This window comes from Mauremys mutica, chromosome 17 (genome assembly GCF_020497125.1).
Source record: "Mauremys mutica isolate MM-2020 ecotype Southern chromosome 17, ASM2049712v1, whole genome shotgun sequence".
Lineage (NCBI taxonomy): Eukaryota > Metazoa > Chordata > Testudines > Geoemydidae > Mauremys > Mauremys mutica.
This window is the reverse complement of record NC_059088.1, coordinates 26,660,786-26,686,404: the sequence shown is the minus strand read 5'-3', so window position 1 is coordinate 26,686,404 and position 25,619 is coordinate 26,660,786. Positions and strand designations below refer to the sequence as shown.

Here is a 25,619-nt window from a genome sequence, read left to right as displayed (position 1 = left end):
TGGTAGGAATGGCCTATTTCACAACATGGGCTTTTACGGGGGTGGGGGTTGAAACACTTTTTTAATTTACGGCAGTGATGCACAACACCAGCCCTTTGTACTTTAACAGGGCAGCGACTTTTATCCGAGGAGCTCAACGCATTTCACAAGCCCTAAAGAATGACACCTCAACCCACGTTTGCAGTGTCTTCATCCCCTACTTCCATCCAGGGGAGACAGGAAATTGGGTAAGTGCCTCTAATAATTTAGGACCTGAGCCTGCAGCCACCCCCTGGAAGGGCTTACATGGCTCCTGTCACCAGGGTATCTGGCACCTGATGCCCATTAGTGAATTCAATAATCCCATTTCATAGGTAGGGAACTGAGGCACAGGGAGATGAATTGATTTGCCCCAAATCACACAGGGAGTTTCTGGCGGAGTCAAAAATCGATCGCAGGCTTTCCCAAACCCTATTCCAGTGTCTTAACCCCAAGCTCAGTCCTTCCTCCCAACACCCATGGCCCGGAAATGGAGAATCTGCTGCTTTCAAGAATCAAATTCAGACCAATATTGGGCCAATTTTTTCCTCTCTGTTTTATATTTTGCTTTCTCCAGTGGATGGTGGTTTTCTTTGTGGGATCTCTGAGATGCATTTTGGCCCAGCAGCAGTTTAATTTTAAACACTTCCAAAACTGCCTTTTATCAAAGACAACCCTCCAAAAAAACCAACCCAGACAGGCTCTGGCAAATGCCCAAAGAGAGTGGGGCCTGTCAGCTGTTTTATCTTAGGTCCTTACCTGGCCACTATTGCTGTGGTATCAGAGCACCTCACAAGCTTTACCGTATTTATCCTCACAGCACCCTTGTGAAGCAGGGCAGTGCTATTCTCCCCATTGTACAGATGGGGGAACCGAGGCACAGAGAGACTTACCCAAGGTCACAAGGAGGCTGTGGCAGAGCAAGGAACTGACCTCACATCTCCCAACCACGACACCATCCTTCCTACCACATTTTGTACAGGAGCAGGAGACGTAGGCTCTGGTGGCGCAAACGCGGGAGCGAATTCCTGATTCTACAGTTTGCCACTCACCTTGGTTGCTGTGATGGGTAATGGGGAGAGTGGCAGGTCTCTGGGACAGCCAGGCCCATATGGGGGCTTTAAAGGCCAAAGTTAACAGCTGCCTGTGAAGAGGAAGCCAGTGCAGCTATTGCAGAATGGAGGTGATGTGACCTCTTTGGCTAACAGGTGGGCAGAGGGGTTCTGCCCCATACTGCATGCGGGCTCCTTGGGTAGCATTGCTGCAGCGGCCTGTTCTCAAGGCTGCACAGGGCTGGTTTGCTGCAACAAGCTAGGACCTAAGAAGCAACCATCACTAATGCTGCCCCTGAGAAAATCCATTGCCAGCTGGGAGTCAGGATGTGGGAATCCCAGGGGAGCCCCTCACATTGTGAACTAAGGGGCGGGCAGGCAGGTTCCCTCCCTAACAAGCACGGAGAACGAACCCTGCGCTGCTCTCAAAATCCTTCCCTCAACCTGCCTGCACCGGTCGTGTCCTGGGCAGGTTGAGCTATTGCTGATGCCTTGTTGAATGGGGAATAAATGGCTCTGACTGTCAGCCAACTGACAACCTGTCAGCCAGCAGGAAGAGCTCTGAGCTCCGTGCAGCTCCAGGAGGGCAAGCAGAGTCCAGCAGAGCAGGGGCTGTTGCCACTCCACTGAGTATCGATTCCTCGCTGTAGTGAAACGATTGACAAAGCTCCCTGATCCCCAACATCCCCGTTAGGGTACAGCACTGCAGACGGTACTAAGGGACACTCGTCATTAAAGCATGCTAAAAGCCAGGCGGTCTTGGCTGGGCCAGGGGCCACTGCTAGACATCTCAGAGGAATGTGGTAAAAATACCATAAAGTGTCCCTCACCCTGAGCTCTTGGCATCGGGACACCTCAAAGCACGTTGCAAAGGAAGCCTGGTATCATTATCCCCCCAGTAAAGATGGGGAAATTGAGGCACAGAGAGGGAAAGTGACTTGTTCAATGTCACGCAGCAGCTTAATGGCAGAGCTGGGAACAGAAATCACCAACCCTGACCCCTGCTTCTCTCCCCCCACACACTTAAATTCTCTATCCACTAGATCATACCACCTTCATGTATAGAAAATATGTTCCTATGGCTGGGCAGTTAGCAATGGCTTTATGGTCTAAAGAATGAGGGTAGATAACCCTCTTTTTTTATCCTCTCTTATGGCACAGTGGATGGTTCTTGTCATCTTATTTGAATCCAACCAAGCCCTAGGACTCAACATCATGTGGCCGTGAGTTCTACAAACTAATTGTATCACATACACCTCTACCCCGATATAACGCGGTAAAGCAGTGCTCCGGGGGTGGGGGTGGGGCGCTGTGCATACCAGCAGATCAAAGCAAGTTCAATACAATGCGGTTTCACCTATAACGCGGTAAGATTTTTTAGCTCCCGAGGACAGCGTTATATCAGGGTAGAGGTGTACATAAAAGAAACAGCCAACACAGCAGCATTGTTACACAGGAAGATTTGGTGACACAAGGGCTCTGGTATCTTTCACATCGGGGATACGATCCATGAGCTAGGAGCTTTCTCTGTGCTCCACACAGAGCTGTTTACACTGAGCGTGCTATGTAATAGTGACCAAAATGTATTATCCCCTCGCTGTTTGGTGGAATGCGTAAAAGGAGTCAGTGTTTGTGGTTTACGTCCTAGAGGGTCTGGCGTCCATATTCCACAGCCACCTGAGTCTGTGGAAACCCTGTTGATAGGCCAAGGATTGAAGGGTCAGCATCATGAACCCCCTGCTGAGAACCCATGGGCTATGCAGACTGGACTCCCTTCAGGGCAGAGGGAGATGCACAGGTGCAGGGTTAAACAGGGGAAGTCTGCTGTGCTGAACTTGCTCAGATCCTGTCAAATGCCTGAGTTGTCAGGCTCTCGCCCGCACTGATATCACTTAAAACACTGCAGGGCAACAAGAAATTGAGCAGCACTAAAGGTGGAATGAGAGATGCGCTGGTATTAGGAGACCCTCGGGCAGTGACTGGGATTCTGCCAGCTCTTACACATCAATGGGCTGTGTCCTAAAGGGGAAGGACAAGCAGTAGCAATATGAATGCGCCAAACAGCCCCTGCCCTCCCACCTCATGGGAACCCCACTGCTCACCCTATATTCCTTGGGGGTCCAGCCCCTGCCCCCGAACACCCCATAGGGAAATCCCATCCTGACCTTCCCACCTCATGGGGAACTCCACGCCTGCCAATACGCCCCTTGGGGAACCCCACCTTGGGGAAATTCTCTGCTTCTCACATCATGGAGAACCCCCTTGGACTCCAGTCCCTGCCCCCCACCGCCCCCATGGGGGAAACCCAACACCCCCTGCCTTACTCAGAGCCTAGCCCTCCCCCACTCCAACTCCCTGTGGGAGGCCTGCACAGCCCCTGCCTCCCCCTATGGGGACCTCTCTTAGAGCATAGCCCCTCCCCCAGCCTATGGGGTCCCCCCCATGGAGCACAGCCCCTCCCCCAGCCTATGGGGTCCCCCTCCATGGAGCACAGCCCCTCCCCCAGCCTATGGGGTCCCCCCCCATGGAGCACAGCCCCTCCCCCAGCCTATGGGGTCCCCCCCATGGAGCACAGCCCCTCCCCCAGCCTATGGGGTCCCCCCCCCATGGAGCACAGCCCCTCCCCCAGCCTATGGGGTCCCCCCCATGGAGCACAGCCCCTCCCTACAGGCTTCCCCCCCAGGAAAGTCCCAGCCCAGCTCCCCACAGGCTAGTGGTCCACGCCACCCTGCCAAGAAAAGAAATCCCACCCTCTCTTTGACATCCCGCGAGATTTGGAGGCTACTCCCCAGAGCCCTCGCGAGATCAGCCGCGAGGGGGCGGGGTGCGTCTTGAACAGAGTAAGGGGGCGGGGCCACGGATAGATCCCGCCCGTTCCTGGCCTGGGCTCGGCCTCCACCCCGCCTTCCTAGATAGCCCCGCCCACTACGTCATCGGTAGGTGCCCAGGGGAGCGAAGGCCCGCGTAGGGCCTCCGCGGGCGCGTCGCGCAATGTTCTTAGGCGGCCTCAGCGAGCGCCTGCGCAACGCGTCATCGGCGGGTCCTTCGGCCTTCCCTGCAGCCCCGGGGACAGGCCCGTGGGCGCCTCCTCCGGCTCCCTCCAGCTCGGGGATCGCCCCCCTTCAGCTCCCCCGGGGCCTCTGACCCGCCCCCACCTCGCCCCCCCATGGGGGCTCAGTCTCCCCTCCCCCCCCGCCAAGGGTTTGGGGCCTCGGACCCGCCCCCCTCCCCCCCGGGGCCTTGGACCTGCCCCCAGATTCCCACTTTCTCCCCTTGTGGGACCCTCGGACTCTTCTCCATCCTCCTCCCCCCCCCCCCGGGGACTTGGACCCACCCCTGCCCCCTCCCGTGTCCCCAGACCAGGGGCCTGATGTCTTTCTTCTGCCACCACTGAAAGGCCTAAAGGAAATCCCTTGAACCTGAATGACACGGAGGGTGGGCTCTGCCCAGCATCAGCCAGGGGCAGAGTTAAGGGTATTTGTGAGCCTTAACTGAAGCCTTGTCAACCCCGAGTGTTCAGAATTTGGGGAAACTCACCAAAATCATGAAACTGGCTTACACAACAGGAGATTTTAATCTGAACGGATGGTGGGTTCTTTTGATTTGCCTCCTGGCTTTAGGTTGCACTCGGGTCATGTTTTCAAGCTTTTCTGTGTAACTGTGAGGGCTAGAAACTTTAATTTAAAAAACTAAATAGAAGCCGAGATTCTCACATGATTCCTGGAGCTGGGGGCTCTAAGAAAAGCATGAAATATTGTGAGACAACACTTGAGATAAAATTGCAAGTGGTTGCAACTTTTAGCTGTGTTCTGGGCCATAGCAGGAGCTGGCCTAGTCTCCAGGCTAAGGCTGCTCTGCTTCCTATCGCCGCTATTGGCTCTAGCCACAGTGCATGGCATTATAGCCACACCCCGATTTCCCCCTGCGCTGGGGGCTGGGAGCACAGCTGGTGGAGTCCTTGTGGCAACTCTGTACTGGCTTGTGAGGTCCCCTGGGTAGGGCATATTTCCCAGGGTCATTTTTCTCTGCTTATTGTGTGCGCCCTGGTCTGCAGTTTGCACACTTATCTGCATTTGTATGCACAGATGTGAGGTTTGGTGCATGTCATCCAGTGTTCTCACTAATTTTACAGGTGCTATGCAGCAGACCCTTGGAAAACTTGCTCCTGAGGTGCTGAGAACCTACCAGGCACAGATCCCTCTGAGTGCCCATTGGGAGCTGAAGTCACTTAGCATCTCACAGGATCAAGCACGATGCAGTAAAGCAACCTAGAAGACATTACCCTCCTTATGGGAAGAGCCATCGTTGGACGATCCCACAGGCCACTTTGTGAAATCCATCCCAGTCAGCCAATCTAGTCTCTTTTTCTTTCTGCCGTGGTGATGGGAGTGGAGGGGCGAGAGGATTAATTAGGGTTTGTAAAGTGCTCTGGGACCCTCCTAAGGAAGATGCTGCTTGTAAAGTGCTAAGTATTGTTTTTGTCAGCCCAGCCTCAGAAGGGAATATTTTATAGAAGTGAATCTTGATCACTATCTGTTAGTGATAAATTATAAAACACTGCGTTTCTCTCCTGCATGCATTTTCCCTCTCTCTCTCAGCTCCCCACAGCAGGCTTATTCTGTTGCATGCTGGTAGGAACGGCCTATTTCTCAACACATGCCTTTATAAGGGGGAAAAAGCATTTTAAAAAAAAATTTTTGGTCTTTGCCAGAATGATGCACAATAACAGCTCTTTGTACTTTAACACTGTAGCATCTTTTATCTGAGAAGCTCAATGCATCTTACAAACAGTAATGAATTAAGCCCCCTGTGGAGGATTTTCATCCCCTGGAAAACAGGAAATTGTAGCATTACCTGGAAATGTAATTTGAAGTGTCTAATATTTGGGAGCCTGTGCACCGAGGCTTGACTCTCCATTGCTTTGCACCTTGTGTGATCATTCACCGCTGTGCAAAGTGCTTGTAGAAGGCTACCAAATCTGAGATGGGTTTTGCATTTATCTTGCAATGGTGTAAATGACCACACAAGGTATAGAGTACCAGGGGATCCGGCCCAGTGTAGTCCTGTTGGAAAATTATAGTGCTAATGAAGCCTTTCTGTATTAGGCCTGAGTAAACCAAAGTTATGTTATGCTTGTCCAAACTGTGTTGGAAAGCTTACAGAACTCATTAGACTGAAGGCCGTGTATCTACCTAAGTCAGCTATTTCGCTTATCAGTTTTGTTTGGCTCCCCAAGTATATGTTGGCTCCCCAAGTGTATGCAGCTGTGTTCACATGTATGCATCCAAAGTATCTAGTACAAAGGGTCAACGGATGTATCTTGTGTCCCCTTCAGAATGACAAATGTATCCTCAACAGCTGTATGTCTCTTGTAGCCCCCACAAAATGATATATGTATCCTGCGTATCCAATTATCCCCTAATAGATGCATGTACAGGTTCTACAGGTCAACCAAATGACGTAGACAAACGTAGGCTAAGTTGTTTGTTTCGGGGTATAAAGGTAGGCCCATCTGGCCATGTAAGGTGTGTCTCTCTCTTTGGCACGAGCCGAGATGAGAGCACCCGCTCAGCTGACCGATCAATAAAGATAATGGTACTCGTCTCTCTGATCCTCCGTGCCTCCTTGGTGTAATTGGGTAAGCTCCGGGGAGAACGGGCCCTTTTGGCTAACAAATGGCGACTCCAGATGGGACTTCTCTCCCTGTTGGGGGCGCTGACCGGCGGCCGAGGACGGCTCAGGAGAGTGGCCACCTTGAGCTATTGGTTTGCTCAAGCTCCGGGTCGCCGCAATCGGCCGGGACGGCTACGCCCCCTCCATAGAGAACTCCAAACGACACGGAGGCAAGACAGTACCAGAAGAGGGGAGTCCACCTGCCAGACGTGGCCACTCCGGGCGTGGTAAGTGCGTTACCTCCTGGGTTTGAGGATTAACGCCCCCGAAGAGTGAGGGTTGGGACCTTGGGCCCCTAATGGTAAAGGAACCCACAAATAGGAAGGTGAGTGTGGGTAAAAGCTTTCTGGTTAAGGTACCTAGGTTCAGACACGGCTAATGAATAATTCCATTAACTCCACGAGTCCGTGGGCCGTGCTGAACAATTACTGGGACTTAGAGCAGCCCCAGGGCTGGCTTTTCTTTTTGGTAGGGGTACTTTTGTTTCTTGTTCTATTGGTATGCTGGAAGCCAAAACTGTAATCGGGTCTAGGAGCGTGTGAACCCATCTTCTCTCCCCCCCCCTTCTTTTCCGTGTGGGTAAGGGACAGTCTAAACATTCCACCTCACCCCCTAAGGGTACCCCAGCATATTATATGTACGTACATTATGGTTCTAAAACCTGCAGGTATTTAGAGAATTGGAATCTTTATACGCGTGAAGATCCATCTAAACAATGCCCATTAAAAGGTACCTTTAATCTAGATAGGATCATATATCTCAGAGGAGCTTTTAATCACCAAAGAAAAGCCTCTGACACAGTGTGAGCAATTTGTCTAGAAACGGGTTAATTTAAAACTCAGCTTCGCCCAGAGATAAAAAGAGAAAGTTGTTTTATGCTCAAGGTCAAGCAAACCAAAGGCAGTACAAGTTACAGAACTGAGATTACATTTGCAAAGCTTAACTGTTTGGTGAGATCCAACAGTCTGACTTTGTGACGGATGCCGGTGCTGGTGTGGCTTGGTGACACTGGAGAAGCCACAGGTAGCTGACCTGGACTAGAATCTCTGAAAGAGACACCGCAGGAGATTCCAGGGTGTAAAAGAACAGCCTTCCCAAGAGCGAAAGCATGTTGGAAATTCTGAACAAGCTATATACAGGATAATCTCCCGTCCACCTATTCCCCTTTTCTGAATGTTATATACAGACGTGGCCAGTCTGGATATGTGTAAGTATGGGGCATTTATATCTTTCTTGAGTGATGTGGGAGCATTCCCAACACTCTCCATTGTTGTTTTATCATTTTAATGAAGCTTTAAAATTTGGTTATATGGTGTATTTTCTCTATCCTCCTGCAACGTCCTGCAGTGTCAGTTTGATCACCTGACATGAGGCATAAATTGGTAACAGAAATTTGTCACAGTTTGGTGAGCAATAGAGAATGGGGGAACCCTGTAGAATTTACACCATCTATTTGTTTTACCCTTGTTGTTTTATGTTTGTTTTATTTGGTTCTGTTGGTGTTATATGTTGAGGATTGCATAATTAAAGATGTGCCCATTCTCAGCTGCAGTAAGTCTGAGAACTGGAGACGGGTTTAGCATTCCTCTCTCCACCCTGGTTGACCAGGAAGGGTGGCAGGTGAAAGGATCTACCCCCAGTCGTAGCAGGACTGGGCAATAGAGTAGTTGGAGAAAAGGAAGCCCTGGCTAAGCAAGTACCAGTCCTTCAGGGACTTGTTAAAATGTAACCATTCGTGCTCAGCATATGCCGTAACAGCAGTGTGTTTGCTACAAGAGGCAATTAAATAGTTAACGCCAGTGGGCCATGCGTTTTGCCCAGGTGGCAAGCCTCACGAGGGAGGACTCGGGTTGTCTTGTGAATAAAATGTTTTGGGAAAAGACCAGAAGGGTGGGGGCAGAAGCCCATGAAAGAAACGGTTCAGCGCAAAAAAAAAAAAAAAAAAAAAAAAAAAAAAAAAAAAAAAAAAAGGATCGGGCCCAGGCGGGCGGGCAACAGACAGAGAGCTTGGAGAACAGGTTGGAAACTTTTGAGGGTCTCGTGGAAGGAAGAAGTAAGTGAGTATAAGCATGGGGATTTCAAATACTCAGGAGGATATTTGGAATGGCGATTTGAATTGGTAAGTGGCTGTTGAAAGACAAAGCAAGTGATATAAGGAAAGAGCAAGTGATTTGAAGGAGAGTGAAGAGTTAACTCTGTAGTTGCTGGAAGGAGTAGTAGTTGAACTTTGTAAAAATGCTAAAGAGAAAAGTTCTTGGTGTTTTTTTTAAATGTTTGTAAATAAATTCAGGCAAAGAAATTATTAGATTGCAATCATTTGGCTATGAACAATTTTGTTGAATTAGCTAAAGAATGTATACAGTGCTGTGTAAATGAAAATTTATTAGGCTCTAAGGCATTATAAGTGGTGATGTTTTCTTTCAGTGTTTAAAAGCAGGAGTTAAAAGTAAAAAGCAAGCCAGAAAGCATCTGTATTAATGCAAATTATCTAACTGATAAGGTAAAAGCCACTGAAACCTGGGCTGCCTATAAAACATATACAAGGAAATATGGGGTAATTCCCTGTTTTGCCTAAAATCAACAAGGGTATTTGTATATTTTAAGCAATAATTGACTGCCCAAAGGGGTAGACCTCTGTTTTTGTCTTTCAGATAATCAAAGAAAACTAATGCCAGCTAAACAGCATACAACATACCATGATTTACTGGCAGAGTAAAAATTATGTTTTGTGTTCTATGTTCTGTCTTGTGGTGTCTGTCTCAAGTGGCCAGAATGTGTTTAATATTTTCATGGGATGGTCTGGTTTGAAATAAAGCAGAAGGCTTGAATTGAAATGCAGATATTTGTTTTGTTCAACTTAAAATACAAAGTGTTCGAATACATCAGAAAAATGTAATATACTAAAGTCTTATGTATTTTCTTAAGTAAAAGAAAAAAAACTGCATTGGCCAAATTGCATACTAACAGTCTTTGGAAGCAAGGACATAAAAAGTTAACCCACTCCCCATATTGTACATGGGATCCTTCTGGCTACCTCAGATTTCTAGCCAGAGGGCTGGGGATGGTGGGAAGCTATTGAACTAGAGCTTGTATTAAATGAACTCATCAAAGTGGGTGTGCTTATCCTGGCTTGTTGTTCCAAAGCTCTGTAATAAGGTTATTTTAGTAGAAGGATACATGTGGCATACATTAAATAATAAGACTAATGTACTGTATAACAGCAATGTGTATGTGTTCATTGTTAACAAAAGGTGTATAAGTAAAAAGTAAAAGTTTCCTTTGTAGGTTAAAAAAGGAAGCCAAAAAGGGGAAAAGGAAAAAGAACGAGTTAAATGAGAAAAACTAACTAGCAAGCTCAGTCCAAAAAAAAAAAATACACTGACTTCGTTCAAGGACACTTGGCTAACAACCAGAAAAGGGGGGCTGTACAATCTGCAAAGACACTAATGCAATGTGTTAGGTTTCCTTTTTACACAGGTAAAGACGCACTACCCGAAGACCCTAGCAGCCCTGCCACTCCATGGAACCTGGAGACCGGATCAATGTACAGGTCCACCAACAAAAGACTGCTTTGGCTCCACGCTGGAAAGGCCCTTATTGAGTCCTGCTGATTACCAACACCGCTGTGAAGTGCCAAAGACTGACTGCTTGGACCCATGATTCTCACTGCAAAAAGACCCGTCCACATAAGGAGAACTCTCCTATATGATTAGCCTATTCCTTCTTCTAGCTCCACTGTGCCTTCTGGACAGCAGGGAAAAAGGACAAGGTGACGTGCTAGCTAACCTCTCCCTTGTCCGCTGACAGACCTACTGTGCCTTTGAACTTTTCTAGAAGAATCAAAAAACCATTACAGGGTGATGTGCTGATAATCTCTCCCCTGTAGAATGCTAAACTACAATTGTTTTGGGAAAGGAGAAGGAACGCTCACTCCACTGACATTGCCAAAGTCCAGGAATTCCTGACTAAAAAGGACATTGAGAACTGACCCTGGTAAAGAAACAAAAATTCTACACTGGCAGGAAGAAACTTGTGGGATCCTGTTTGGAAATGTGGTATTAATTGAATTTTGGGGTTTATTCTACAGGCTGCGCCCTGTGTTTTGGATAAATCCTTTAGTATGTATTGCCCTCCCTAATTGGATTTTAAATGACATTGCCTTTATCCAGTTTTCAGATCACTTTTACATACCCAGATTGCTCACAAGGGGCTGCCATTAGATTAGCACAACAAAAAGCCTGGGTTATTTCCTATAGAAGGAAAGGGAATTGACCAGATCCCTGTGGGCTGGGGCCAATAGTGTAGCAGCCATTTGGAATATTCTTAAAGGCCAAGAACATAATAAGAAATTGGGCCGACTAGAAAGGGCCACTAGCCTTATTTCTGAAGTTCAGCTAACCCAAGTATAGGCTGAAGTTGGTGAGTTACATGTCATTTCCACCCTTAGTTCTATAACCCAGAAGTTACTGACAGAGATGGTATTGAATATCACTGAGGCTGGGAAGGTATTGCAGTGGGATCTAGTATGTTTAAAATTTCAGGATTTCCTCGATGACCAGCTGATGGCCATTTGAAGTGATCTTGAGCACCAGACTTGACCCACTGCCCTTACAGACATATCAGGAGTACCATCTGATCTGTGGTCATGGAAACATATTTGGACACTTTCTGGATGAAAGTGTGTACATTTACAGTGCTCCTTCCAAGCATATGGACCGGTTAGGGTGGATGTGGGCTCCCACATACCGAATCCTGCCGGGTCCATGGGGAGGATGCATATGGGACTAAATTATTCACCGAGGCATCTGGGAAATTAAACCATTAAGTATGCCTACCTGAGTTATAGTCAGTGCCCCGATCCCTTAGTTGTTAAATGAACAAGGTTCCACTCTTTCGTCCATGCATTCATTCCTGGGTTGGGGGTGACTAAGCTTAAAAGAGCAGTTGTAAATATTTCTGCAGAGCTTCATTGCTTTTTGGCCTCAAAGTGTGAGAAAACTCAGCCAAAAGGTTTGGTGAGTATTCTCAAAGGGGGGAGTTGTTGGAAAATTATAGTGCTAATGAAGCCTTTCTGTATTAGGCCTGAGTAAACCAAAGTTATGTTATGCTTGTCCAAACTGTGTTGGAAAGCTTACAGAACTCATTAGACTGAAGGCCGTGTATCTACCTAAGTCAGCTATTTCGCTTATCAGTTTTGTTTGGCTCCCCAAGTATATGTTGGCTCCCCAAGTGTATGCAGCTGTGTTCACATGTATGCATCCAAAGTATCTAGTACAAAGGGTCAACGGATGTATCTTGTGTCCCCTTCAGAATGACAAATGTATCCTCAACAGCTGTATGTCTCTTGTAGCCCCCACAAAATGATATATGTATCCTGCGTATCCAATTATCCCCTAATAGATGCATGTACAGGTTCTACAGGTCAACCAAATGACGTAGACAAACGTAGGCTAAGTTGTTTGTTTCGGGGTATAAAGGTAGGCCCATCTGGCCATGTAAGGTGTGTCTCTCTCTTTGGCACGAGCCGAGATGAGAGCACCCGCTCAGCTGACCGATCAATAAAGATAATGGTACTCGTCTCTCTGATCCTCCGTGCCTCCTTGGTGTAATTGGGTAAGCTCCGGGGAGAACGGGCCCTTTTGGCTAACAGTCCCTTAGCCTCCACTGTTGTAGGATTTGAGCGCCTGACAAACACTAATGGATTCATCCCCACAGCAGTAATGCAGAGAAGCAGGGTTATTTTTCCCCTTTGGACAGATGGGAAATTGAAGTCCAGAGGGATTTGGGCAGGGGTGGGCCAACCTGTGGCTCCAGAGCCACCTGCGGCTCTTCAGAAGTTAATATGCGGCTCCTTGTCTAGGCACAGACTCTGGGGATGGAGCTACAGGTGCCAACTTTCCAATGTGCCGGGGGGGGCTCCCTGCTCAAGCCCTGGCTCTGCCACTGCCACAGGCCCTGCCCCCACTCCACCTCTTCCTGCCCCTGAGCCTGAGCCTGTCATGCCCTCGCTTCCCCCCCCACCCCCGCAGCCTCCTGCACACCACGAAACGGCTGATCGAGAGGTGTGGGGGGGGGAGAGGGAGGAGGAGGAGGAGGTGCTGATCGGCAGGGCTGCCGGTGAGTGGGAGGCGCTGGGAGCTGGGGCGGGGAGCTGATGGGGGGCTGCTGACATATTACTGTGGCTCTTTGGCAATGTACTCAGGCTCAGGTTGGCCCCCCTGCAGTAGGTAGAGCCGCTCAGAAGCTTTGGGTTTCATACCTACTGGCCTGGTCCTGCAGTGAGCTGGTGTTTCCCACCATCAGCTTCAAGGAGAGCTCTTAGTACCACTCAGGACTGTTCAGCAGTGTCAGAGGTCAGTGGATTGGGGTAAAGCGGGAATCCCCATCAGTGAGCTCCCGTGGTGGGGGAAGGGATTCATCCTCATGCTTCAGGGCATGACGTGATCACCACTTGAGGGATCGGGAAGGAACGACTCCTTTGTAGGCAGCATTGTACAAGTGGCGAGGTGCATTATGGGTGGAATTTCCCCCCACTCACAGGCCAGTACAAGAAGCAGGACTTAGCTGATGTATGTACCTTTGTTGTGGCCCTCTGTCCAGCAGATGAATTTCACCCCATGAGCAGCATTTGCACCTTCAGAGGTATCATTCTGGACTGTAGGCAGGGTTCCAGGCTCCAGGCCATGCCGCAGCTGCCTGAGCTAGAATGGTAAATCTTTGCAAAGCGACTGCTTTTCTGTCCCGAACAGGTGATAAATGGCCATGACTGCCACTTTGATACATTTCTGTGATGAAGGAAGCCAGACTGCATTACATACAGCCAAGACAGCTCTTTTCCTGGGGACACACTTCCCTCTGGTGGATAACAGTAAAGATGCAGTTTCTTTGGCTCATTCCCTCCTGTAATAGAGTCACCTAACTGGAGGGAGTCACCGAATGGGGATGGGGAACCAGGAGTGTTTTTCAGTTCTCAGCTTTTACCACGAGAAAGAGACGACCATGATAAAAATGTAATGAGGTGACTTGATTTTGAGGCATAAATGTTTTCAGGGGGAGAAAATGCTGGCTGCTAAGGGGCTGTTTAATCTAGCTCAGAGAGGCAGAGCAAGAACCAATGGCTCGAAGTTAAAGCCAGACAGATTCATCTGACGAAGTGGGGATTCACCCACGCAAGCTCATGCTCCAATACATCTGTTAGTCTATAAGGTGCCACAGGACTCTGTGTTGCTTTTTACAGATCCAGACTAACACAGCTACTCCTCTGATACCTGATCAGGAGCCGCTCTGGCAGCTGGTGCTCAATGGGCTGTTACTCTTGGTCCTTTTCACCACCGAGCGAGTGAAAAAGCCTCCAAAACCTCCTGTTCCCCATCACGTTTCTCATTGTTCTGCTGCTCCCAAGGCTGCCGTGGGCTTCGGCCATGGGGCTGTGCTGCTCTCGGCTCAGCCTGCTCACTCTCTTGTCTTTGCTGCTCTCGTCCGCAGGTGTGCATGAGCAAGTGCTGAGCAAGCCAGTTAAATCTGCACAGGGAGTCTGGGAAGGACACACTGGATCCAACGCACTGGAGAGAAGTTGCAAAGGACGAGGGGGTACGTGGCTGATATTTGAACCTTGTTGTTCATAGTGGATACGTTTTAACATGGGCCGAGCGACTGGCAAGAGTCCACCCCACGCGGATTCAAAGAAAACACTGGCAGTTCCCTGGATGGGGATGGTACCACTGGGATTAGGTGCATTCTCCATGGTGACCAGCGTCTCTAGGACTGCGCTGTGTTGATATACAGGACATATGAATGCCTGGCTCAAGACTGACCTGATTGTCAAGCCTGGGCTAGGGACCTGCCCAGGTCTGTTGTTCTCAGGCCACGCTGCAATGTTCATGTATGGTCCTGATCCCATCACTCCTGCAGTTACTCGGTGATACGATAGGTGTACTTGTAGTTACAGGGTTCAGCCAGTAGGGGTCTCCGTGTGCTGTGTAAAGTTCCAGGAGGGCTGTGATCCCTGGTAAACAAGAGAGACAAAGCTGGGATTGAGCTCTTGGCACAGCTGAAAAACTCAGCCCTGAGACAGCTCCAACTGGCCTCCCAAAAACGGAGGCATCCAGAAATCAGTGGCCACCTTTAAAAATATGGTTGTCAGGTTTTGGGAAGCTGGAAGCACGGCAGGGCTGATGTTTGCAGCAAGAGGGAGGCAGTGATTGTCTTGGTGTCTGTCACACATGGAGGCCCGGCACAACATAGTCTATCCCTGGAAGGGGCCCAGATGCCACAAGTGATGGACACAGGATAAGAACCTGTATAGAACTGAACACAGCTGGTTAATTCCTGCCTGGATTTGGGCTGATGGCTCCGTATAGTCACATGACTGTGTTTTTAACTGATGATAAAGACACGTTATCGGGCCAGATCCTCAGTGAGTGTAAATCAGTGGTGCATCACTGATGTCAATAGAGCGGCGTTGATTTACGCCAGCTGAGGATCTTGTCCCCAGGGCTTTGGATAGGTGATTTTTTGCATTCATTATAAATTCAAATAAATAGCTCTCTCTCCAGGCATTTTCTAAGCCAATCCTCAGGTAGCACATCCCTGCTCTGCTAGAAAAGGAGCTGTTTATAGTGTTGTATTTTTATTTCTACCCTGTTTTTTCTTTGCTCTAAGTCCAGGATATCACAGACCTGTCACAGATACAAATTTCCCTCACTCTCTGCAAAAAGAACAGGAGTACTTGTGGCACCTTAAAGACTAGCAAATTTATTTTAGCATGAGCTTTCGTGAGCTGCAGCTCACTTCTTCGGGTGCATAGAATGGAACACACAGACAGGGGATATTTATACATACAGAGAACATGAAAAGGTGGAAGTATGCATACCAACAGGAAGAATCTAATAGCTCATCTCAATTGATTAGACTCTGCCTGTTGTTATGCATACTTCCACCTTTTCATGTTCTCTGTATGTATAAATATCCCCTGTCTGTGTGTTCCATTCTATGCACCCGAAGAAGTGAGCTGCAGCTCACGAAAGCTCATGCTAAAATAAATTTGTTAGTCTCTAAGGTGCCACAAGTACTCCTGTTCTTTTTGCGGATACAGACTAACACGGCTGCTACTCTGAAACCTCACTCTCTGGACTCCCCCCCCCCCTCCTCCCGGTCACAGGAGCGGCTTTCAGTACTTGTGGCTTAGAGGCGATTATTGTGGCTGCGTTACTGTGTTACTGTGACGTGTTGGATAGAAAGCCCCAGAGCAGCTGAGCTGCTGTCGCTCTCTGAGTCAGAGCAAAACCACATTGCAGATGTTGAAGGAGGTGAAAGGAACAGGCTAGGGAAATCTGTCCTGTTCTCTCCTTCCTCATCCTCCTTTGTAATCTTGCAAGCTGAATGTTGCTGGGACCTTTACTGCCACAGACTCCCTGTGTGACCTCGGACAAGTCACTTCCCGTGCCTCAGTTTCCCTGTCTGTAAAATGGGAATCAAAATGCTCACCAAAGTATTCCGAGCAGGCGGGCTGTGGCAAATTAAGTAATTCTGGCAAAAGCATTTGGGGGTCCTTGGGTGGAAGGCACCAGAGCTGGGCAGAGGGTGGTTATTAGGTTAGATTGTGACTCCTGAAAAACAGCATGCCTGATGTTCGTTAAGCACACAGGCCACTGTGTATCCCATTCCCTCCCTGGCGGGGTCTCCGTCTTAACCCCAGGGAATCTCAGGATTAATTCTCTTCTTGCCTTTCCATGGTTTTATTGGGTTCTCTAAACTCTGTTGGTTAGAGAAGGGACTGAGAGCAAGGACTCCTGGGTTGTCTTCCCCACTCTAGGAAGGGAGTGTTATCTAGTGGTTAGAGAAGGGACTGGGACTCAGGACTCCTGGGTCCCAGTCGTAGCTCTGGCACTGGCTTGCTGTGTGATGTAAAGCAAGTCACGTCCCTACGTGCGAAATGGGGATGTTTCCTTTCCTGCTGGGCTTGTGAGAAGGTCGTTAATTAATATCCTTAAAGAGCTTTGAAGTCCTCTGCTGGATGCAAATTATAATGATTTCAGCTGGTATTGTAGCTGAATGCTGCACAAGGACACTATTGGTTGCCTCTCACTTGCTTCTTTTGCCTCATGTATGCTTCAACATAAGAGCTTCACCAGGCCAGCCATTAATCACTTGTGAAACTCACAAACCCACAAAGCTCCAACACAATGACAGGGTCGATTGCACTGAGGTGTCTTGCTCCTCTTGGTGCAGTGGCATAATGAACCCTTGAATAATAAAGGCAATTCACACCAAACCTCAGTGGTTTAAATGTCCCAGCTAGTTCCTCATCTCCCTACCCCTTAGGATGGTGCCTGCTGGTGGATGGGAGATTGGAAAAGAGGCTTCTATAATTGAAGGGGTTTTAAATTGTAGATATTTTCTATTTTAAAAAATGAACTAACTGTAGTGTAACTGTTTTAGAATACAGGTAATGCCGGGGGGTTAGCTGGCCCATATTGGTAAAGGGATTTTAAGCTTTAATTGTATTGGTTACTGGTTGACATCCAGTGTAGGCAAGTCAAAAGGGGTTCCCCATTGATGGTTTTGGGGTGGCTTAGTGATAGATCTGAGCTAGCGAGAGTTGTGAAATTGATGCTCACAGGTGCTGACTAAATACCATTAGTGCAGAGGTTCCTGCATAAGTGAGACGAGACGTTCATATCCTCTCTGATCATAGACGGGATTCTCTGTCTTGCCAAAACTTCTCATGACCAAAACATTCTACTACCATGGTGCCACTAGGTGGCAGAGCTAACCCTCTGATGACGGAGGACTCTGCCGCATATAACCTAGGCTGTGAAGGCTTGCGGGTTTCGGTACCCACATAGCATGGTGATGGGGGCTTTAAAAAGGCAAGAGGAGATTGCAAAATAGCACCGTTTAAACACAAAGGTGTACCAGTGTGTGTGAGAGAGAAGTGCATGGGGGTGGGTGGATAGAGAGAGACCCTGGATGGATGGTACACAGCCATGTTCTCTGGAAAAGGAAATGCTTCTCCTTTCAGTTTCATTCAGTGAATTTAGAGCTGCTTTGTGTTCCTCTCATGGCCTGCACAGATCAGTTTGCACCATGTGGATGGTTATTTCACATGACATGCCAGGGCCCTTCCGCTGGCTGGCATGACGGGTGCCCATGATGATTGGGGATCATGTGGCTGCTTAGACCCAGGCAGGTCCCTAGCTGGTCTTTCGGGACCCTGGAGCTGGGGCTGGATCTCTGAGTGCAGAGAGGTGGGGAGGAGCAGGGTGGGTGAGAAAGCCCAGCCCAGTGTGACGTGGGAGAGGCGCTGGGGAGGGAGAGCAGAGAGACCAGCTGGGCGTCCCCTCCTGGGATGTGCTGTGCTGCCAGGATGGAGGGGGCGGCTCTCGAGCTGCTGCCAAATACACCACCCAGTTCTGAGCCACTGAAACTCGGCCAGCACAACCCTTCCTTCTCACCCCCTCTGCATGGGATGTGCCTGGCGCCCTCTCCGTCAGCCTCACCCTCTGCTTAGGGGTGAATTCCACCCTCCGCTCTCCTCCTCCTCCTATCCGTGGCCTCCTCTCCAGTGCGAGAGGCGTTGCAGTCTGCTGTGGGGCCTGTTGAATCAGATCCGTGGCGCTCAGTCAGTGGGGAGGGTGGAGCAGCCTCACGCCACCTGCAGAGTCAGCAGAGCTGGGGTGACTAGTCCAGGGAGAGGAGAGACAAGGTGGGGGGGCTGAGGGAGATCCAGGAAGGGGACAAATGGAGTCATGTCACATATAGGCTTCTGAATGAAGTGGGGATTCTGGGCGCAGCCCGTTGATGCTCAGGCTCCTTGAAACGGCTCCAGGGCGGGTGTGACTGTAACTGACGCTTTCTTTGAGGCCCCTTCATGCTGCCGGAGGGGTGGGAAGGGCCCTCGGGGTCCCTGGGAATCGGCCTGACCCTGCAGGCCAGTAGTCGCATGTCTGAGCAAGGCCACCGCTCTTGGCAACAAGAGATGTGTTGCTGTTGTCAGGGAGCTGTGGTTTTGACGTTGGTCTGGGCCCGCCAGTCTGTCTGCTCACGAAATACCCAGAGCTGTCACAGCCAATTGGGAGCTGGGGGGTGGCTCTGATCACAAGGGCTAGCTGTCTGTCTATCCGGCTACCCCTGTACACACCCACCCATCCATCCATCCCTCCCCATACTCAGCTACCTGTCATCAGGTTTCTAAAACACTCATCACTTAGGCATTGAATTTACCAGCCCTCAGCTCCATCCCTGGCTTCCAAATCTCTCTCACTTGAACCCAGATGGAGGTGGCGTTCCAGAGCCACCGATCTCCCTAGCACTCTGGAGAACAGACGTGTCCGTGTGGGACGGTTTTCATCTTCCCCTCCTCTCTGAGCAGCTCGATTGCAGCCATTGTGCTAGTCGGTGCTGTGACCACTTCAGCTCCCCCAAGTCAGGGCGGGTGAGTCCTTGGAGTTCCACCATCCCCACGGGAATCCTGGGCCGACCCTGCCACGGAGGTTCCCCTTTGTCTCACCCTGCCCGGTGGGGTTGGGGAAACCAGGGCTTCCCCGTGGAGGGAGTGCTCTGTCTGGGAGACCGTCCGGGCAGAAAGGGTGCTAGGGCCTGCTGAGCACATGGATTCCCAAGCGGGGGCCTTTGTCCCTGCGGTGGGCGGCTGTCTGGGTTTGTGGTTAAGGCACGTGCTGGGGAACGGGAAATGGTTCTGCGCTGGGGCCAGTCACAAATCAGGCCTTCACAGTTCCGATCTGACGGCCGGGAGGGACCCGAGACTGAGCCGCTGCCTAGCCCAGAGCAGAGAATTCCACCCCGTCAGCCTGCACGGAGCCCAGGGCTTGTGTCTGGCTAAAGCGTCACTTCCAGAAAGACTGGAGATCTACTGGCCCCTGTCAGGGTGGGGGCTGCAGCCTCACTGACCCAGCGGGAATTCCGTGCAGGGCCTTGAATTCTGGGTGCTCCCCGGTGCAGGGGGGGCATTCCTCCTCCCCGGGGTAGCTGTCCTTGTGCTCGGGCCGAGGGAAGGGCGGCGACTGAGACCAGGGTGAGTGGTTGACGGGATGGGAGGCCCCTTTCCGCTATACTACCTGGCCAGGAGCCAGACCCAGCCGGGCTCTCTGTGCCTCAGTTTCTCCATCTGCAAAATGGCCCGCAGGCCCCTGTGGGGCTAACGCCGCTGCTCTTTGTAAAGTGCTGTAGTGGGAGGGAGGCGAGGTGGACTTTTGCAAAGAGGCAATGCCTGGAGGAGGAAGTAACACCCAGAGCTTGTGGTCCGAGGGAGCTGCTGGTGCTGCGTAGCTGTGACTGTTGTCTCAGCGCCTTCACCAGTGACGGGGGAAGCAAAGCTCCCAGGAGGCAAATCCACCCCGCTGCGAGAGCATGGGCTTGGCCCGCGCTCGGCTCCCCCTGCTTGCAGTCCTGGCTCTAGCTCTCCGAGCCCCAGGTGAGTGATGGGCCCTTACGGCTGTGAGACATGGAAACCACAGCCCTGGGCCCAGCCTTACACTGGTGCAAATCCAGAGCCGCTCCACTGAGCTCAGTTCAGTGATGCTGGGTTCACACCAGTGTAAGTGAAAGCAGTGTGTGTGGGCTCCCTCCTTACTCCGATCGCTGGTTCCCTGCCAGGGACAGTTACTGGGCCCCTTCCCCGAGCTCTGGGACAGGGGTCGGTGAGATGTGAGGGGTGGGGTCACCAGGAGGCAGTTCTGGTCCCCAGAGCTGATGGGAACAGAAATGGATATGTAGGGTATTGGGATTCCTAGGGGGAAGTGGAAAAGAGCAGCAGAAAGGGAGGATTTCCTAGTGGTGAGAGCACTAGCCTAGGAGTTGGGAGTCCAGGGTGCAGTTCCCTGCTCTGCCACACGTTCTCTGTGTGATCTTGAGTGAGTCACTTAGAGTCTCCATGCCTCAGTTTCCCCAGCCATACAATGGGCATAATGGCACTGCCCTGCCTGACAGTGGGGATTGGGAAGATAAAAGCATGAATGATTGTGAGGTGCCCAGATGCTATGGTGATGGCTGCCCTAGACACACCGAGGGTAAAAGTCTCTAGTGTCAGCTCTGAGGCCAAAACCAGACCCGGCAGCTGAGGATAGGGATGGACTCCTGTCAGTTTGTTCTCTCTGGCTTGTGCTGCAGCAAGTGGGGAAATCAGTGCCCACCCCCACCCCTACCCCCCGCAACTTTGATCTCCTGGGCTCTGTTTCTCAGATCTTGGATTAATCCAAGCACTGACTCCCCACCGCCAGGTGAATGGGATTCTGGGAGGATCGGTCGTGCTGTCTGTGGATCTATCCCCTGAGAAAGAGCTGAAAGAAATTGAATGGAGCTTTAGTAATGGGTCAGGTGTGATGATCCAGCTGGCTGAGTTCAGTGGGGGGAAGTTTGAGCGACCCGATCCCAGCGACAGATTTAAGCAGAGGCTAGAAAAGTACAACAAGACCTCGCTGAGGATCAAGGCTCTGGAGCTGGACGATAGCGGAGTTTATGGGGCCCGGATTAAGATACAACCAGCAATTGTGGAGGATCAGGCCTTTCTCCTCGCGGTCTATGGTAAGTGACTGTTTTAAACTGTGTTTAACTGAAGTTTGAACAAGTGAAATCATCTTCCAGGGCGGTTAATAAATGCGTGTTCCTTTGGCCTCGTCCCCGGGACCCGTGGATAATAACTCCTCGCTCATGCCCTGCGGTGGAAGTACGTGCATTGGGATTGAGTTTTCCCCAGCCTGCACAAGGCAGGGAGGAGGATGTGCGGGAGGAAGGCTCTAACCCAGTCCCTCCGTTCTGTATAACTGAGAACCTCCCTCCAGGAATTTGAACCTACATCAGGTGGTTCCAGGGCCAGGCTGGTGCTGGGGGGCTAATTTCTAGGGGTGAGTCTCTGAGTTCCTGTGGTGCACACTGCCACCCGGTGATGGGCCTGCTCGTTACAGAGCTGAATGCATAGCTGTAGGGTGGACGCTGGGGGCATGGCCCTGTTATGTGCACAGCTGCACGTTGTATGCTGGGTTCGTGTTGTGATGACCCTGCTACCTGCATAGCTGTTCCCTGGCTCCGCTGTGCACAGTCACCCCCTCTGTTGCAGATGCCATCCAAGGGGCTGCAGCGACTCCATGCTGTGTGTTTGCTGGAGGATGCAGCTCCCCAGGAGAGTCAGATCTGGTTCCCGTGAGATGTCCCTGTGTCTCTTAGCCCTGCCCCCGTAGTCACATCCCGTATTCACCCAGCTCTGCCCAGCTCCCTGCAAACCATTCATAGCCTCAGCCTGGCTTGCATTGGCCCATCGTTAGTGGCAGCCTCCTGGAGGCTCTATTCATTTACATCAGTGCCCCTTTGCCCCACTCTGGCAGTGCCGAGGGGCCTTCAGGGGTGTAAAGTGGGACCGCCGTAAGGCCCCTTTGTGCAGCCAGAGGCATGTAAAGAGCCCTTACGATACATCTACGCTGCACACAAAAAGGGCCTTTGGCAGCCAGTCTCACAGCCCGGGTCACCTGACTCACAGCCCGGGTCACCTGCCTCAGCCCAGGTCGCTGACTCGGGCTCCCGAGACTTGAGCTACGTGGCTAAAAATAGCAACGTAGACGTTCCTGCTCGGGGCTGGAGTCCAGGCTCCAACATCTGGCGATGGGAGTGGGGTCTCAGCGCCCGAGCTCCAGCCCCCGCAGGAATGTCTACGCTGCTCCCTCGAGCACCATAGCAGGCCTCGAGTCGGCTGACCCGGGCTCTGACACTCGCTGCCACGGGTTTGTTTATTCCCCAGTGTAGACACCTTCTGTGTCAACGAGAAGCAGGCCCCCAGAGTCTTTCATTCTCATTTTCTTTCTTCTGAATGCAGAGCCTGTTCCAGTGCCGGAGATAAAGAGTCACTCGCTCTCCAGCACGGCAGCTGGGTGCAATGTCACTCTGCAGTGTCAGGTGTCTGGCAGGGAAAAGGTTAACGTCTCCTGGAGTAGCGGGAACCCACCCCGAGACCTGGGTGATTTGGAGCGGTACCAGCTCACTCCTGATGGCAGGACCCTCCGCCTGTCTCTGCAGCCCGACCTCCTGAACTCTACATTCACCTGCACGGCCAGCAACCCAGTGGACCAGAAAAACGTCTCTCTTTACCTGCAGAGCATCTGTCAAAGCGGAGGTGAGTTATCAGCAGGGCATGTTTGTCTGTTCACTTACACCGGCTTTATGCTAACTCCACTGGTGTCAGTGCAGCTACTCCTGATTTACAGCAGCGTAACTGACCGGAGAACCAGGTCCCCAGACAGAGCGATATGTACGCTGCCAAAGCAGTGAGCAAAGCTGGAATTCGCTCCCACTCCCAGGCCCCTTTACACGGCCAGCGCGAAGTAAAGGGGTCTTAGTGCGAACGCGGATTCAGGCTGGTCAGGCTGATCCCCCTGACTCTGACTTTTCCCCATTGCAGGAGCGGCTCCCAGTCCTTGTCATTGGAAAGCCATTATTGGGGCGCTGTTCCTGGGACTCGAGATCAGTGCCATGGTTCCTGTGACCCTGCTGCACAGAAAAATGCTGTAACGCTGTCGGCTGCGCTAGAACCTCGTATCGCAGATGCCTGATGAGAAGGTGGACAGACTGACGGGGAGGCGGGGGGAGCAGGCTATCAGGTGAAATCCTGGCCCCAGTGAAGTCAATGGGAGTTTTGCCAGTGACTTCTGTGGAGTCCAGATTTCACGCCCAGGTGTAGCGTGGTCCCCCGAATCTCCAGTGAAATGCCCCTGTTCATCGGAGAATAGTCTGAGCAAGCTTTGTCTAAAGGAGATGTTTCTCCTCGGTAAAGAGAAATAAAAGTACCGGCTATTTGAGAGTACTCTAATCCTAGAGTATCGTGCTGAGTTGGGATTAGCTATGCAGTTACTGACTCACGCATCTAGTGATGCATCTTCAAAGCCCTGCTCACTGATTGGCTGAAATGGTCTGATTTCCATTATGACTGTAAGGATCTCTCTCTAACCCAGCGGGTTTCAACCTATGATCTCTGCAGAACTGGAGAACGAGGCAGCATCTTCAGAGCGGAGCTGTTCCAGGCATGGTGCAGGGGAGGGCAAGGCGGACTCTGCATTCGGACCATGGAAACTGGCAGACCATCAGCTGCCGATCTAGGTACTTACATGACCATCGCTGAAGTATCTGCCAGGCTTTGGAAACAGCCAGTACCATGGTCGGCATTACAGCGCTGCAGCAGCATGGCCCCACCACCGTAGTGTAGACGTACCCCAAGAGCCATTTGCACCATTCTGGCCACACCAAGGGGCCTTAAAAGGGGTAAAGATGACAGTTCCAGTCACTTTAAGGCTGCTCTAGGTTTCCAGAGCCTTGTAAAGGGGCCTCGTTATCAATGAGAACCAGGCTGTTTATAAAGAGAACAGGAGTCCTTGTGGCACTTTAGAGACTAACAAATTTATTTCAGCATAAGCTTTCATGGGCTACAGCCCACTTCATCGGCTGCATAGGCTGTTAATGTGTAACGAAGGGAGTCGTTTACACCAGAATAAAGTCACTTCTGTTCCAGCACAGAGTGTCCCCATGGAGTGTTATACCAGCACAGCTACGGTTCTGTTGTCAATTCCTCATGTAGACAAGCCCTTATCACACAGCAGATAGTTCCACGCTCGTCCTATATGCAGGAGATCTGTTGACATGCACAGGACAGTGTTGTCTCCAATACAGTCTCTCCGTTGTGTTCTCCTGGGGAGCCCTGGGGGGAAGCCAGTGACTAACGTCTGTCACATGGGAACTCGTGTGCCTCCTTCCAGCCCATCCAGGCTGGAGACTGGGTCATGAGCGGCTCTCCCATGGTTTGACAGCACGCGGCAGCTGCCGAATTTCCCCAGCCCTGTGCTGTCTTGTGCCAGTCACACTGGCTGCCCCCAGAACGGAAACACGCTTGTTTGGAGCACGTTTTTCATTTCCTCTGGGCCGAATCCTGCTCCCCTGGTATCTGATGGGATCGAGATCTGCTCCTCCGCTGGCAAATGCAGAGTGGGGCACAGTGGCTGCCCCTCGGCCTGCAGAGACCAGCAGAAGCAAAACCACTGAGACTGGAGCAAGGTGGGAAGAGCCCAGGGCAGGGTTTGCACTGGATCTCATTCCCCTGCCCCACCTCTTCACTGGGGCCCTGGAGGCCCTATTCACACCTTATCCAGTCGGGTTTGTTTTAACCCATTGTGTGCCGCAACTGGGGGGAAATTCTGGCCCCCGGGACATCAACGGTGAAACTCCCCAGACTGACTAGGGGTGGGATTTCAGTCTCCCAGGGAGGGCTCAGGTCCTGTAGGACAAGCTGCCTTCGCCATGAGACTCACTGATTGATATTGCAGGTGGGGGAGGAGCTAGAGAGCTCGGGGGCTGGCAATGGGCCGCAGAGCTTTTCATGGGTAGGTTGCTGGTTCCAGAGCAGAGCCTCACAGCTGTTAGCATCTCAGGCACTGCGGCCCAGACCGTAAAAGCTATTTCGGTGTCTGCCTCCCATTGAAATCAATAGAAGTTAAGTGCCTGAACACCCAAGACTTAACTGCCGATTCCTAGTAGATACGTGTCTTTAAGAGGGTAACTGACCCTTGGAACAATTTACTTAGGGATGTGGTGCAGTGTTTGAAGTCATTACATTGAGACTGGCTGCCTTTGTCCAAGACCCACTCTAACTCACCCACAACTTGTGGGTGCTCAGTGCGGGAACTACTGGGTGAAAGCCTCTGGCTTTTCTACACCGGAGGTCAGATTAGATGGCCACAGTCGTCCCTTTTGGCTGTCGCGTCTAGGGTTCTGGGTAGCTAGGCAATGATCGATACCCGTTTTATTGGCACCGTGTTTGTTTGTTTGTAAACGATGTATCAATATCGACTACCCCAGCTGCCCTCCTCCTGGGTGCGGCTC

The 25,619-nt window shown here is 50.9% G+C and overlaps 2 protein-coding genes across 5 annotated transcripts in view; both read left to right on the top strand.

The window, feature by feature from the left end:
• The first annotated feature begins 4,399 nt into the window (after positions 1-4,399).
• Positions 4,400-23,846, top strand: LOC123351674 (T-lymphocyte surface antigen Ly-9-like). Of its 4 annotated transcripts, none has more exons than XM_044991200.1 (6): positions 4,400-4,658; positions 5,203-5,414; positions 14,229-14,333; positions 20,946-21,287; positions 22,570-22,866; positions 23,152-23,292. In XM_044991200.1, the coding sequence occupies exons 2-6, from the start codon at positions 5,360-5,362 to the stop codon at positions 23,259-23,261; spliced, it is 909 nt and encodes a 302-aa protein (XP_044847135.1). In that variant the 5' UTR covers positions 4,400-4,658; positions 5,203-5,359; the 3' UTR covers positions 23,262-23,292. The 4 variants fall into 4 exon arrangements, with proteins under 4 accessions (XP_044847135.1, XP_044847136.1, XP_044847134.1 ...); XM_044991201.1 differs by lacking the exon at positions 4,400-4,658 and adding an exon at positions 5,022-5,065; XM_044991199.1 differs by lacking the exons at positions 4,400-4,658; positions 5,203-5,414 and adding an exon at positions 23,728-23,846 and having other exon boundaries at positions 13,008-14,333; positions 23,152-23,309.
• LOC123351673 (SLAM family member 8-like) overlaps positions 23,726-25,619 on the top strand; it is a 23,270-nt gene continuing 21,376 nt past the window's right edge. The window contains exon 1 of the mRNA XM_044991198.1: positions 23,726-23,846. Within this exon, the coding sequence (XP_044847133.1) occupies positions 23,813-23,846 (34 nt within the window). The 5' untranslated portion in view covers positions 23,726-23,812. The remainder of the gene's footprint in view (positions 23,847-25,619) is intronic.